At 35.7% G+C, this 15,424-nt stretch overlaps 1 protein-coding gene across 1 annotated transcript in view; it reads right to left on the reverse strand.

Annotated features, from left to right (window-relative positions):
• Nucleotides 1-4,917: 4,917 nt before the first annotated feature.
• Mnb (minibrain) overlaps nucleotides 4,918-15,424 on the reverse strand; it is a 34,597-nt gene continuing 24,090 nt past the window's right edge. The window contains exons 3-9 of the mRNA XM_076794581.1: nucleotides 14,775-15,040; nucleotides 11,291-11,459; nucleotides 10,793-10,960; nucleotides 10,408-10,694; nucleotides 10,187-10,333; nucleotides 9,309-9,741; nucleotides 4,918-5,764 (exon numbers count right to left, since the gene is read on the reverse strand). Coding sequence (XP_076650696.1) covers nucleotides 5,307-5,764; nucleotides 9,309-9,741; nucleotides 10,187-10,333; nucleotides 10,408-10,694; nucleotides 10,793-10,960; nucleotides 11,291-11,459; nucleotides 14,775-15,040 — 1,928 coding nt within the window. The 3' untranslated portion in view covers nucleotides 4,918-5,306. The remainder of the gene's footprint in view (nucleotides 5,765-9,308; nucleotides 9,742-10,186; nucleotides 10,334-10,407; nucleotides 10,695-10,792; nucleotides 10,961-11,290; nucleotides 11,460-14,774; nucleotides 15,041-15,424) is intronic.

Consider the following 15,424-nt stretch of genomic DNA (forward strand, 5'->3'; position numbering starts at 1 on the left):
AATCAAATTTAATTTATAGTACTTACAATATTTTCTGCAGTCTGTATTCACAAACAATAAATGCATTCACAAATGTATAACAAATATCAAAGTACTATATATTATTATTACAGTTTACTTCGTGTATGCAACCAAACATTTGTAGCATTCCGAATGCTCGATCGAAGTAGGACTTCAGGAGGCTAACAAAAATGTAACGACAAAAATGAAGATGCGTTTTGTTTATTATTAACCTTATGTAATATCGTTTCAAATTTTCAATTACATTATTATATATAATAAAAATAAAAATAAAAATAAAATAATAATAATCGCAATAATTGTAATAACCGTAATAATTATAATTATAGTAATAATAATAGTAGTTGTAGTTGTAGTAGTAGTAGTAGTAGTAGTAGTAGTAGTAGTAGTAGTAGTAATAGTAGTAGTAGTAGTAGTAGTAGTAGTAGTAGTAGTAGTAGTAGTAGTAGTAGTAGTAGTAGTAGTAGTAGTAGGAGTAGTAGTAGTAGTAGTAGTAGTAGTAATAGTAGTGGTAGTAGTAGTAGTAGTAGTAGTAGTAGTAGTAGTAGTGGTGGTAGTAGTAGTAGTAGTAGTAGTAGTAGTAGTAGTAGTAGTAGTAGTAGTGGTAGTAGTAGGAGGAGGAGGAGGAGGAGGAATAGCAGTGGTAATATCAATAAAAATAATGGTAATAATTATAATAAAAATAATAATAAAAATATTAATTATAATATTAATAATAGTAAAACAACAGTAGACGTAGCAGTGGGAGGAATAATAATAAGAAAAATCATAATGCTAACAATAATAATAATAATAATTATAGTAGTAGTAGCAATAATAATATAATATAATGAAAATGTTTACAGGGTACATACAACGTATTTTTTTCATCTTGTATGGAGGCTTGTTAAGTATTTTCATCTTAATAAATCGGTTTTTCTTAATTCAGTTTGTTTCTCTGTATTCATTTCTTATATTTTCATGTCGGTCAGCGTATGCGATCATCAAACGAGACCATTCATTACCATTCATTTCCCGAAAGACGCTCGCATCTCGCGTAACAGGAATATTATCAGTCGTGTTATAGTATATTTTCTGAACACAATGTTTTTACACATGACGTTAGGAAACTTATGTTATTTTAATCCGGCCACGATGTGTTCCAAAGAATTTGAATTGAAAAACAGTTCAACCCGAATTTCTATTCGCAGGATTAAACGAAACGTTTGATAATTTATTAAATCGTGGATGCACGGGACATTCGTTTTTTTCTTTTAATTCGCTTGAACAGATCTTCTACATAGTTTCACGAAAATAAAACGGCGGATGAACTTTGTGTGAAAAATTCGTGCAGGTGTTGTTTGTTACATTTAAAACGACAATGAGTCAATAAAACTTGCATATATTTCGTTAGAAAATTGTAGCATGAAACGGAGATCGTTTGGAACACAAACCGTGATCGGTTCTTATTCTATTTAAATGTATACATCTCTGTTGTTTGCTAATTGGCATAAATACTCTGCACTTTTCGACAATTGTTGAGTGGACAAATTTTCTCCGGGGTACAAAAGCTATAAGAAACGCATTACATTATGAATGGAGAAATATGAAAATATTTCGAAAACGTAGTCTCTGGTAAAAAGTTCCCGTATGAAGAATTAATTAGAGTGTTTGAAATCAATCTATTGCTGTATAATTACAAATTCCACATTCCGAACTGAATATTCTCAATCCCTATGGTATTCCGACATGTTCCATTATTCTTTTTTTTTTTTTTCATGTTTTCTTCCAATTTTTACCCAATAATCGACCACCACTTTTTCTAAAGTAACATTCAAGTTTTTCTCTGCGACCAATCGCTTGAAGCGCGTTTAAACATTTTTCCCTTATTTCATGCTGCCAATATATCCCCAAAATGAAATTTCCTTCGAATTCAAGTCTCGCGTGACGACCGTCGTTTTTTTTTCACTTTGTAAAGCGGCGGATTGTATTACATACGTTTCGAAACTACGCGATACAATCACTGGTTTCGCTGCGCGTGAACAACGTAAGCATAATCATATTATCGTTAAAAATCAACAACAATCTTCAGATGAGAAAATGCTTCGATGATGCATTGGAAAAGGCTGCGTTGCGCCCATAGATCTCTAGATCTTTCTTCAGCCTCCCTCGCCAGGAAGAAAGACTTGGACAACGTTCTCTCGCGCTCGGTCTCCTCGTTCTGCGGATTCTTTATCAAAAAGCGAAGTTCCTCGTACCAAAATACACAAGTAAAAAAAAAGAAGAAGAAGAAGAGAGAGAGAAGCGAAATCCCGATGCCGTGAACGGACCGATGAGCGCAACGCGTGGTTATGCGAATTTGGAAGAGGGCATGTGTGAGTGTCACACACTTCGTCTACGTTTATAGAGCGTACTGATTTTTGCCGTTCAACAAGATTATCGAAACGTCGAGGACAGTTTGCGGAAGCGTCCCGACCAAATCCGACAAACAATCCTTGTTTCCTTATATGGTTTTCGTGTAATTTTTTCTTTTTAATCTTGACAAATCATACGTCTCTAAAGTCATACTACATACTCTCTTTGTTCCCGTCGAGAGATGTCGTCGAGATAAAATGTTCCATGTTAACATAGAATTTGAACAGCTTCTCCTGATCGCTTGTGATTTGTGACGTTAGATCGAGTGTACACAGCATTGCGTCTGTCATTTTTCATTTATTTCAGAGCTTGAACACAAACTCGTTGTGCTTCTTATAATGTTTCAAAGTATCATATGTAATAGTCGTCATACATCAAAGACGAAGAGAAATTACTCTAATAACGCAAGCGGTTTCTCGAGAACGTCCAATAATAATTCGAACGAATATCGTTTCGCGAGTTGTTCATTTTATCGGCGAATACTCCAAAAGAAAAAAGAAGAAACGAAAAGAAATGCAATATTCTAAGAAGTCCATTTCATGAAATAATTCGCTATCAACTCACAAAAAAAAAAGAAATAAAATTACAAATTTGAGACTCCTTGTTGCGCAAAATCATCCTGAATGGTGGCCGCACATATCAAGTTGACCACATTCGGCATAATAAATTGTAACGTAAAGTCCACAATCGATACCATTAAAAAGTACTGTATTAAAAATTTTAATCAATGTTAAAAACATATGGCGTCACATGCTTGTAGCAAGCCGACGGGAAGCTGACATAGATACTGTATACAATAAAACGTTTAAGTATCGCCTGAATCTATAATTGTAATAATTCGTTTCATATAAAATAATACAAAACCGTCAATAAAATATAATAAAATCATATTTAAAAGTTTAATCTGTTTAGTACATGCGTCGCAGCAAAAAGAAAAAAAAAAAAGAAAAGAAAGAGAGACAGAGAATAAAACATGCAAAATATCTCAAGGACTGTTATTGGTTGCAGTGTATGTTGTTAATAAGTATCGAAAAATTTAGATCGACCGTCGTGTCGTTTTAATTTTTTTCTATATATATTATCTTATCGCTATTGACACAATTTATTTGTATTTAATGTTTCGCAATCTGGCATCATATGTCTGTAACCACGTTACTTTTAGTACTTCGTAGTTAAACGAACAGAAGACAGAAAGAATATGAAAAAGAACTTCGTGAAGTGATTTTTGTTAGTTTAGTTAATCAAAATTGAATGGAAAAAAAAAGAAAAAAAAAGAAGTACACGAATGCCAGAAAACGATTACGAACCTACGCCGAAGGTATAACAATATAATATAAATAAACGCTATAATTATCGAAGTGAAACGGCAAAAACCAATTACGATCGCCATTGGAAACATATGCATATGAGTACGCGTGTATCGTTTATTATAAAGTATCTAGGTTTTTGTATGATTATATCATTCTTGATCGATCTTACATGTATATTGATTTTTTTAACTTTCTTATTACTGTGTATTTTTTTCCCCTCTTCTGTATAAATATGTATTGTTGTCTGAATCATGCAAACCTCGTTTGTTTAAAGTTCTTTTTATATCAGCAACAAACTGACGTTCGCAACATCCTCTTCTCTATTCATCAAAGTAAATAAAAGAGTCGAGTGTACAATGTCAGTGTTCTCTTCTCACACTTAAAACTAGATCCTAAAGCTGCACTCTTATCAATTATCTATGTATATTGTACAAATAACTAGCATTCGACGCGACTTTTTGCTAGCAATTACTTGCTAAACCGTTTACATTCGTGACATTGTGTATAAAACTCTATTGGAGTATATGCTTACACTGATAATTCTTATTTTTCTCCTCCTGTTTCTTTTCTTTTATGTATCTTTATAATAGTAATTATCACGTTTTCGCTCTCTAGGCCACACAGTTTTGGGTGCCAAATTCTTTTTTTTTTTCTTTCTTTTGTTAACGACGTTTCTGCACGCGACTAAAGCATTTTTATGGAGTGTTCGTAGAATCGGGCAGGACCCGAGAGGCCAGCTGGGTTCATCCTCACTAGACCATGTTTGTCCGTCCGTGCTCACAAGCAAAGTATCATAAGCTTCTGTGCCGGACGCGGTGTATCCGTGCCCAATGTAAGACCAGTCGGCTTCTTAAGATAGACAAACAGAAGACTAAGAAGGGAAAGAAAAACAAACGGAAAAGAGGAGACTTCCCTCGTGTTTTCCTTTGCATTCCTTCGTAATACTTCTTCGAATCGATCTTTCTCGGTCTTTATTTCCTTAGAAGCCGGCTCGTATGTTCCTTAGAAGCTCTTTTCTTTTTTTTTTTTGTTTTCACGAACGAAGGAGCGAAGAGCTTCCCGCACGATGAGTTATTTTCGTTAAACCCTGCCTTTTATGTTTGTCCCATTTTCGAATCGAAATAGTATACCTTTTAAACCAATGTCGACAGCTTCGTTTGTTTCTTTTTCCTTCTTTTTCTCTCTCTCTCTCTCTCTCTCTCTCTCTTTCGTTTTTGACACTTTTGCAACGGCAGCATCGCACGCTCGTATTTACCTACATCGGGATTCACCTCTCGTAGCCGACATTTAACGACGAAATGCAAAGCAACGCAACGGGGAAGGACCTTCAAGTTCCTACTGCCCGTTCTCATTGCCCTCCGCTTTTTTTTTTCTTCTCCCTTTCTTTCTTTTTTCTTTTCCCCTTTTGTTTCTCGTTTTGCTTTCTCACAAACAATTCGATAAGTTCTTTGCGATATCGTCGTGTACATTGTATATATATACAGTATGTATAATCACCTAACATATTTTGACGGTACCGCGATCGAGGCGACAGTATGTAATCATCGACCGTCGTCGTGGTTTTGCATTCGCTCTTTTCGTTCAGTGAATAGCTACTGGACTCTGCTGGACGCATACTCCAACCATAGGACTGTCTTCCCTTTCCGGATCTCTCTGTTTGCCGGTTGAGACTGTCGACGGTTGCCTGACTATCCCGTGCGTATCAGTCGTCGGATAGCCGTAATTGTAGAAATTCTGCTGCTGAATCATCGGCGAAGTCATCATCGCAGGCAGATGGGGTATTCCAGGGAGAATTAGGCTATTATACGATCCAAGAGAGCTTTGTATCAGGGAGCTGTCTACAGATTGCATGGACATTGGCCCGGATGCAGAGACCCCAGTGGCCGAGGTTGACGGATAACTTGTCGCTACCACGCGTCGATTGGCCATATGCCGAGGCGATGATTCGCACTCCATCGGTTGATAGCCACCAGGGAGACTTGATCCTTGCATCGGATTGCCACTGTTACTGCTTCCCTGTCCTGACATGGTTACCAGTCCTGGGACATCAAGAGAAAACAACCTTAGATCACAAGCGAACGATCATTATATGCGTCTTCACACTAATCCAAAGATCATCCAATGAATTACTAGCTCTTATAATAAAAACATCACTATAGGAGAGTCAAAACACATAAGAAAAAAAAAAGAAAAAGAAATTCCAAGAAAAGTACTACAGGGACACATTCCAGGCACTGAACTTAATATTTCACTGTCTCGTTTGTCTTTCCCCTTTTCTATTTCTAAGGTCATCTAATGAATCGTTGAATTTATACGTCTATTTTCTTTCTCGACAATTAGGTACATCAGATAAGAAATTGTTAGTGCATGAGCACAAATAGCGCTTGACTTTTTCTTTTTCAAATATAATTCCTATGCTACGCGAGTCCTTTTCTAAATTAATTGTCAGTGACTGTGACTTATATTGTAGTTGAACCTAACACGTGATTTTAAGTAACGTGTACAGTGTGACTGTTATGAATTCTTTAGTTTGGTAAGCTTAAATACTTTTTGATAAATCTTGCTGTGTATTAAAATTTCTATAATACGTGCAGTACGTACTTTCTAGTCTACTACTTTCTTCAAATTATAAATACATTGCGCTATTACACGTTGAACATATTACAAAATATACTGTTTAATATGTGGAAGAAAATGACATAAATTATTTGGGCTAAATATAAGACTTGATTTTAGTAGCCCTATGATGTTTACTATCATATTTAAAATGAACCAAGTCTTTTTATGTGAACCGTCATTTTTTAATAGATCCTATTTCATTTTACCATGCATAGAAGTATTCAGATTCATATTTCATAGCATCAATTTTATCTAACATTTATTATGAATAAATTAAGTTTAATTCAAAGAATAACAAACTTATCACATCTTTCTAACGACTGAAGCCATTGTACAATTTCAGACAAAACGGAGCCGATATCTCTTTACTTTAGATAGAAAGATTGTAGTCCTGTGATTTCTCCTAATTAATTTTCTACTTTTTTCATTTCCTTTTTGTCATAGTTTAAGTATTTTTAAAATAAATCTTACAAGTAATTTCAAAGAATAATATGTATTATTTTGATGAGTAATTAAACACTAAATACGCAGAAACAGTGTCGACAAAATTGAGTCAACCACTTAAATTCTTTTCTTATTTTACACCTTCTATCTACCTTAAAAAAAAAATGAAATTTTATTTGTCTCCCAAGCAACTAAAATTTCCTTACCAAGTACAACACACGCCAAGTTTTCAATTTGATTTAATTGAATCGGATATTGACAGTAATCTCTATTTACGTGGCATTGCAAAATTCTGCAATATTCTTTGAGTATCGCAAGGCTATCCGGATGGAAGAAAAAATTGTAAGAAATACTCAACATTTCAAATTTTGATTTATAGGATCACTATTATGATCGGTATCAGTGATTACGACAGATGTGGTAAATTTATTAATTCTAAACCAAGAACCTTTATACCATAATAGAACTTCCATCATTTTGGATAATACGCAGGATAAACTTCTGTGCCTGTCTTATTTATTAGACTTTCTTTAAATCTTTCATTTTCATCTTCTCTTGGAATGGATGTGTTAACATATTTCTTTAGCAAACCCAAAACGCTTATGTTTATTGAAATGGTGCAATTTAATGATGGAAATCCCTCAATTGTTTCACGATTTACAATCTCTCCATCCTATATCTCGTATTTCATTACTTTACCCTTAAAAATTGTACAAAATAGAAAGAACTTATGCGAGTAAAGTGGAACCTGTAGGAATGGATGTGCATCGTATGGATTGACGGAACTCTTGTGTGTCGCACAAGAATTCTCACTGTAACTGCAAAATCTAATGTCTCGCATATTTGACGAGGACGCACTCCTAAACGTGCTATATGCAAGCAGTTAAGGCATGCACGAAATAAAGTACAAGACAATGAAGTAATCGCTCTACAGAATAAAAACTTAATTAACACAGACAGATATATTATTCAAATATTGTTGGCTGAGATATGCCCTTTGAAACCGAGCGAAAGTAATTAATGTTACATAGGAAGAAGCTCAATAAATTGGTGTACGATAGAAACATACACATTTTTCATACTCTTTTCAAATTGACGGGCAGGTCCCCACATGGGAAAGAACATATTCCAGCAACGATATTTGATGTTTACTATTTTTAAATTCTAATGTAGCACGTCATACCGACAAAAAAACATTCTTAGGTAACTAAGGTAGGTAGTCTCATTACAGATGTATTAATTGTAGAAGAATATTGGCACGGAAGTCCAGAGGCACGGGCAATCAATGTGAATCCGTGTCTCGTTTCAGGGAGTTGAAAGTGCGAGTTTGATATTTGGTCAAGCAAGCAAGGTTTCGCATATTACATCCGAGGCCAGGATATGATTATCAGGGACATTGTTAGTTTTTTTAGCTTGTAGGATTGTTTGTTAGACAGAACTTACTTATGTTAGTAAGTAAGATTAGGGTTGGGGCCTAGGACAGGTCGTCGCCGCCCCGCGGATACGACAGTCATCGAGCCACGTACTGTCCCCCCATCATATCTACGGGCAACAACAAGTATTGTTTAGTTTGCGCAGAAAATAAAAGATTATCAGTAAGGGATATGTACCTTATAGAGACATTATTAAAATAATCCGTCATTAAAACAGTTTTGCGAAATAAAATACTATTAGCAACATAGCCCTCTCGCTTCGCTATCGCACAATCGAAAAATATGAACATACTCGTTTTGCGAATACAACCAATAGCCAATTTGGTCGAGTATCGTTTCTAGAATTTTTTTTTTTAGTGAAGAGAATAGCACGAGGAAGTTTCTTATTTTCTGCACAAATTAAAGCCTGCCTAAATCTTCAATGCTATGGAGTAGTTCCTTAAAATGTTGAGTCGCAGCTAATTCGATCTGATAATTACGTTTTCTGAGAAATTTCTGCAATCATTTTATGTTCTGATCTGAAGATTTCAACGAGCTATGTAAGAAGTAAACGATCAAATTTCCTTCACTTTTGATTTCGCCCTATTTATAATATTTGCTGGACAAACTTTTCTATGTTTCTAATGCATTGCAAATGTGAAACCATAGAGTTATAAATTTAAGAGCAACGAATGAAAGAAGTAATCAATTACTCAATTGATAATATGTGATATAGTGCGCAAAGACCCTTTGTTATTTCCAACGTTTAATCATGTAGCTACGAAAAATTTACACACATCCTGCATCATATTGCCAGAAACGATTGGATAAAACCTGCATGAAAATTATTATTTCACATTTCTGTTGATTGTCGCGTAATTTGATTCGTCCTTTCTATCAAAGAAATTTAAGGAAGTACAGTACAGCTTAAACTGTGACGAGAATGAATGTTTAAGAAGAATGTTTAAGTAAGCAGTGTGATCTTAACGTACATTAAACATGTTAATTATAAATAAGGACTATCGGTAATCTGTCACGCATGTAAATTGATCCATTAAGTAACAAGAAATTGAAGCTTCTCTATACTAGAAGGTGTGCAGCAACTTACCGTGATCCTGGCTCATCGATACCACTGCCGGGCTCGTGTTAGCACTGTTGGCAGCAGCAATATTTGTGTTGGTCCCCTCGTCGGCTGTTCGCTTAAAGAAATTGTGCTGAAGTGCGTAATACGGCGTCACCCTTGTTTTCGGATCAAAGTCCAGCATCCGCAGAATCAAGTCTTTGAATTTGAGGTAATCAGAAATTGAATGACCAGGTTCACCTATCCTTCTACCACCAGGGCCTCCGCTTTCAACGCCTAAGATATCGTGTAAGCGCCTCGTGCCGGGAGGTTTGTACTTTTTACCGTCCTTAGATTTTTTCAGCACATACGAGCCATCCGTGGGGACTTTGTCAAAGTATTTCCGCGCTTTGTGCGCTTGGTCCAATATATGTTTCGGTGGCATTCCTAGTACTTCTACGATTTTATTCATTTGATCGACCTGAAAAATCGTCAGATGCAATCAATAAATTATTGAAGCTTACGTCTACAGAATGGAACTTGGTTTACATTCATTCATTTCTTTTACAGTATTTTCAGTAATTTAAATATTATCGATAAAATCAAAATATTACAACGGACAAATATACCACGACCAAAACGGTTTTGTTTGCTTGAGCAAACTATTTCTATCTAATTTATTGTCCTTCTTTCTCTTTATGATGTCCTAAGTACCACTAAGGATACATTAAGTCGCATAGCACATACATAAGCGAACTAATTTTGTAGAAAATCCTCCTCGATAAATGAATTTTTCTGGTTGGTAATTTCGATCTGGTTTATGAGTTTATTTCTAAATGCTACGAGGTTCTGAAGTCGACTGATTCGTTCCAGGATGCCTCACTGAACGCGAAGAAATCGGCAAACATAAATATAATATTTATTACCTCATTGGCCCCACTGAACAGAGGTTCTCCTGTATGCATTTCAACTAAAATACATCCTAGACTCCACATGTCTATCGCAAGGTCGTAAGGTATTCCTAACAGGACTTCAGGAGACCGGTAAAACCTGGATTGAATATACTGGTATATCTAAAAAATGGAGAAAAGCAAGCATTAATTTGTGGTTTCTGAAGACACTCCTGGGAACGGCATCAGACACTCACTCTTTGCCCAAGCTGACACGAACTACCGAAGTCCACTATTTTTATCGCACTTCGTTTGGGATTGCACAAAAGTATGTTTTCGGGTTTCAGATCACAGTGAATGATGTTCAATTCCGGTGTAGACAGGAACAAAAGGGCAGTACACAGTTGCTGTGCAAACTTTCTCGTTAAGTTCAACGACACTCCTCGAAAATTCGTATTTCTAAGTAGATCATACAGATTATACGATAACAGTTCGAATACCAGACATAAGTGATTCCGCCACATAAAATGCCTTTTCAGCTTAACTGTAAGTAAAACATATTCCATGATAGATTTTCTCGTCTAGGGTAGAATATATAGTAGACTAGAAATATGGGCTGGCGATATTTCGTCAGGCACAGACCTATATAATATTTATTCTCGGTATCCGCCCTGTTCATCATTTCCAATAGCCTCACTTCGATTTGCGCTTGATTTAGAAAAGGTTTTTTATTCTTGATAATTTTTATTGCCACTTGCGTTTGTTCTTCGTGATCAAACGCTTTTACTACTTGGCCGAAACTGCCTTTACCTGAAAGTCACATATAGACATGATAATTTGATGTTCTGATAATTAAATTCTTACAGATGAAACAATGTTTTGTGTGAATAAAAATGCAAATTTGCAGTTTAACTATACTAGTGATAATAATATTATATTCAAAGAGACTGACATCAAATATTGGACTAGTAATTAATGTTAAAAATAATTCCCAAATTTAAAACAGTATAAACTTTTACGCACGAACAGAAAAAGTTAAATTAATTGTAATTCTTTATTCGTACAACGAATAAAAAATTTGCAAGTTCATGAAAACAGTAGCCGAAAAGCGTTAATAATAAATCTAAATGATAATTTTACCTATTAACGAATCGATCTCATAGCGATCGAGGAACTTTTCCCCATTTTTGATAATATAATCATGATTATCATCATCCCAGCCATCGTTGTACAATTTTCTTTCCTTTTTATGGGAACCATCTTCTCCTTGCATCTGTTGCGCCCTTCTCTTCTTCTTAGCGTAATAAACCTGTAAATTGTGAATGTAAATTAGCAAAAATAGAAGGAACTACGCATTCGAAGCCATATTGTTTGGCTAAAAGTTCTTTCGTAAAATTCAAATATCTAATGAAATACCTTTATTTCCTAAACCTTATTATTAACCATAATCTTTACTATTCGAATTTTTGTTGTTTCACGCAGTTTTAATGGTTTTATGCGCGCGCGCGCGTGTGTGTGATAATTATGTAATTCAAGTTTTATAATAAAATAAAATCAATTTATTAACACATTCGTGTAATGCGTGTTCCACGCGGTGAATTCTCGAGATACCCAAACGCTATTGTTATCGACATAATCGGAGGAAGTATTACTGACTTCGAAGTGGAAAATATTTCAACGTAACGGAAAGATTTCGGGAATCTATTTGCTAAGATCTACACGTCACTTTTTCTAAATTGTATTGATCGTTGAAGTTTGCACTTCGAAATGGTTCCAAAACACCCACCGCGGACCGGTTTTGGATGACCGACTTTTATCCGAAAATTAGGTCCAGTGAATTTCTATTTGCGCTACACTAATGTGTAGAGAATTCCTTACGGAAACATTGTAAATCTTACAAAACATAGAAAGTTTACAAAAAAAAAAAGCGTTCAAATGCGTTGAAATTGAAGAATTGTTATAGTTCAGTAAAAGTAAGTTTAATTACATTTTGCAGTTTCTTCAGTATACTCAATCGACACCTACACGCAATTAGCTATTATTCGAAAAAGATTGAAGAAAATGATTGAAAATCGTACGGTGTTGACCTTTACCGCAAACATCATTTACGACTAGAGTGAACGTTCGCATAAATTAAAACATGGAAAAAAGAAAAAAGCCAGCAAAGTTCAAGGTTGAATAGAATTGAAAAAGTTTTTACAACAGTTTTTTCTCGATGAAAACCATTACCGCCGTGGATTAAATTCTATTCAACTTCGCTTTCTTGTGATATGTCTATAATAATACGGATTTGCATAAACATCCACCGTCTAATTATAACTTTATGCTTGAATGACAGAGCGGTTAGGGGGAAGGGAAAGTGAACGAATAAGTAGGTAGGTATGTGGTAGTTGAAGGAGTCACGTACATAAACGAAACAAAGAATAGGAAGAGGTGGGCATCGAGTAGCAGAAGCCGAAGAACGGGACAGAAAGAGCAGAGGCGTGATTAAGAAAACCATGATGTAACCCGCGAATTATACTAAATATGTTGCAGAGAATCGAACATATTTTTATCATACATTTCATCCAGTTAGATTTCTATCGTAAACTTCTTCGAACAGTTCCGATCTGCAATCGAACCCTTATAATTTTAAGAAACTGCAAAAAAGAAAAGAAAATGTCGTCCGTCGCGCGCGTTTTAATTTCTGGTTTTATTAATGAAGGAACTCGAGACAAAATCAGCTGTTCGAATTTAACGCGTCAGGCGAATCGTAATACTTTTCCTGTAATTGTCTCCTGCAGAAGTTCAGCTTGAATTTCCAATTTTTGTTTTAGTATTCTTACATGGCCAATGTCGTTATTTGTCGATTGTTTCGAGATCGGCAAATCGTGGGAAGCGAATTTAACGCGTAATTGGAAATTCAATGTCATCTTCTGACTTGTTCAACCAATTCGAAGGAGAATTAAAGCAAAATAAAATGGGATAAGCGACCCAATTACTGTGGGTCTAACTATTGTTAGAATATAAAGATTCCCTTCGTGCCAACCTTGTTAATATTTTGCGTACGCTTCTGACAGAAAGTACAATTTAAAATTTTTGATAGTACTCACACGTGCCACCGAGTATAACGGCTAACCAGCAATAAGCGAGTTAAAAACTAAAATCCTTTAACCTTATGTGTTTATTTATAGTTTTTACCACCATGAACGGAGAACCGATCGGTGGAACATGGCCGCGAATAGAAACATTTATCGTATGTACCATCGTAAATAGGAGCGTTCAGACAATGTGTATCCGAGGTTCGCAAGTGTAGATCGAATATGACAGTTACTCTAGCCGTTTAACGCGAAAATGTGAATGTGTGTGTTTTGTGAAAGTAACGAGAGAACGGTAGTTGCAAAAACGTACGCTACGCGTGTAAACAAATTGTTGTCGTGAACCATTATGAATCTTATGTCGAACGACTTCCGAGAGTTTACAAGTCAGTATTCAAATCAATTAGCCTAAATATTATTATCAAATTATTATAATGATAAAACGGTATTATAACATTATCCCGCGCACGTCTGCACGTTTAGCTTTAAAGATGTTCTGTACTTTCAACAACAACAGTTATGGAGTGGCATTTGACATAAAGTTATTCTATAAACTCCCGTGAACAAATTTATATAAATTACAGTATAATGATTAACACTAGCCTTACGGAGCACTAATATTTTATAATATATATTATAGATATTTTATAAAAATAACAAGAATAGTCGGACTTTTAGCGGCTTCTACCATAATATAAGGAATAAGTAATAAGTAATAATTGTGAATTAATAAATTTAGAACCCATTTCGACGTGTCCCGCAAATCTAGCGTTGAAATAGAAAGAATAACACGTACAATAGAAATAAATACCGTGGAATAGGGCCAAACTGTTCCGTTACGAAAGACGGCGGGAGAGCTTAAAAATCATGTTTTGTTTTCAATATAAGAAACGAAGTAACTTGGCGAGACACCATTGCCGCCGTAAATTGTAATTCGGTTTATGAAGCGCCGCGTGAAATCATTTGACACTCTTCAAGCGATACATTATGTTTTTCGCATGTGCGAAGCGGTTCAAATAATTATGAGCAGTACTATACGTGTACTTGGAAAACACAGCTCTCCTATGGGATGACCCAATACAAAACATTTCGACAGGTTGGACGAAGCGCGAGTTATATTTATCTCGCATTGTTTCCGGCCAAAAGATTGATTTTCTTTTGATGAAATAGAATTCTATTCTTTTGTACACAACATTCAAATATTACAGCAAATATAAATTTTCTTCCCTTTTCTGTGAACCGATCACATACGAAGAAGTTCTAATCGTTGTAACCGACGGAGGTCCAACAAATAAAATTAACAAAAGCAGAAGGCAAGAGACAAAGGGGCTCTCTCTGTTTTTTGTTTGAATATCAAAAATTGCATCTCAAAGATCTAGAATTAAATTTATTAAGTCTCGCTTCTATTGTTTTGTAAGATACAGACATTTATGAAAAGTTCATTGCCGCCTAAAATTTCAGTTTGAAACTGTTGAAACTTTCTTTTGTCCGCCACTCTGTGTGTGTATGGGAATGAGATGTTTGTAAAATGGAAAAGCATCGTTTACCTCATTGATGTGCTTGTAAGTTTTGATGAGATCGACACTTAGTTTCCTAAGGGGTGCGGTGGCTGGATCACGAAACCTAGGGGGTATCCTAGCTTGCATGGCGTGAATATCCGCAGGAGTTTCTTGGGGAACCCCACCGGTTCCGCCACCGACACCAGCACCCCCACATACTGAGGGGGGCAGGGGTTCCTCTGCTACCAGACGACCATAAAGGGGTGCGCCACCCCCGCCTCCACCGCCTCCGCCCGTTCCCGCCCTCCCGCTTACTGAAAATTAAACATTAGAAAATTAGAACGTGAACAACGACATATCGACTTACTCTCAACCCTCGTGCGCGGTTCGAGTCAACCCTTAACTGGTGAGGTTAGTTTTGATGTACCCCTAATATGTGTTCCCCTTAACAATAATGACAATAATTGACAATAATAGGACAATAATTGTTTGGCATTTTCTCGGAGCAAACTGCTCAAGGCTATTAACATACTATTTCCCGCCAGCTAAGGGTTGAAACCTTCTCGTGGCAAGTAGGACGCACGTGATTTACTTGAATGCTCGATCAATGATTGATCTTGATCTAGCATTCATCACCTTTGGTAGAAATTATTCGATCGAACAAATTGTTTGTTAGACTGCGGATTTTATGGATTTAT

This window comes from Halictus rubicundus, chromosome 10, assembly GCF_050948215.1.
Source record: "Halictus rubicundus isolate RS-2024b chromosome 10, iyHalRubi1_principal, whole genome shotgun sequence".
NCBI lineage: Eukaryota > Metazoa > Arthropoda > Insecta > Hymenoptera > Halictidae > Halictus > Halictus rubicundus.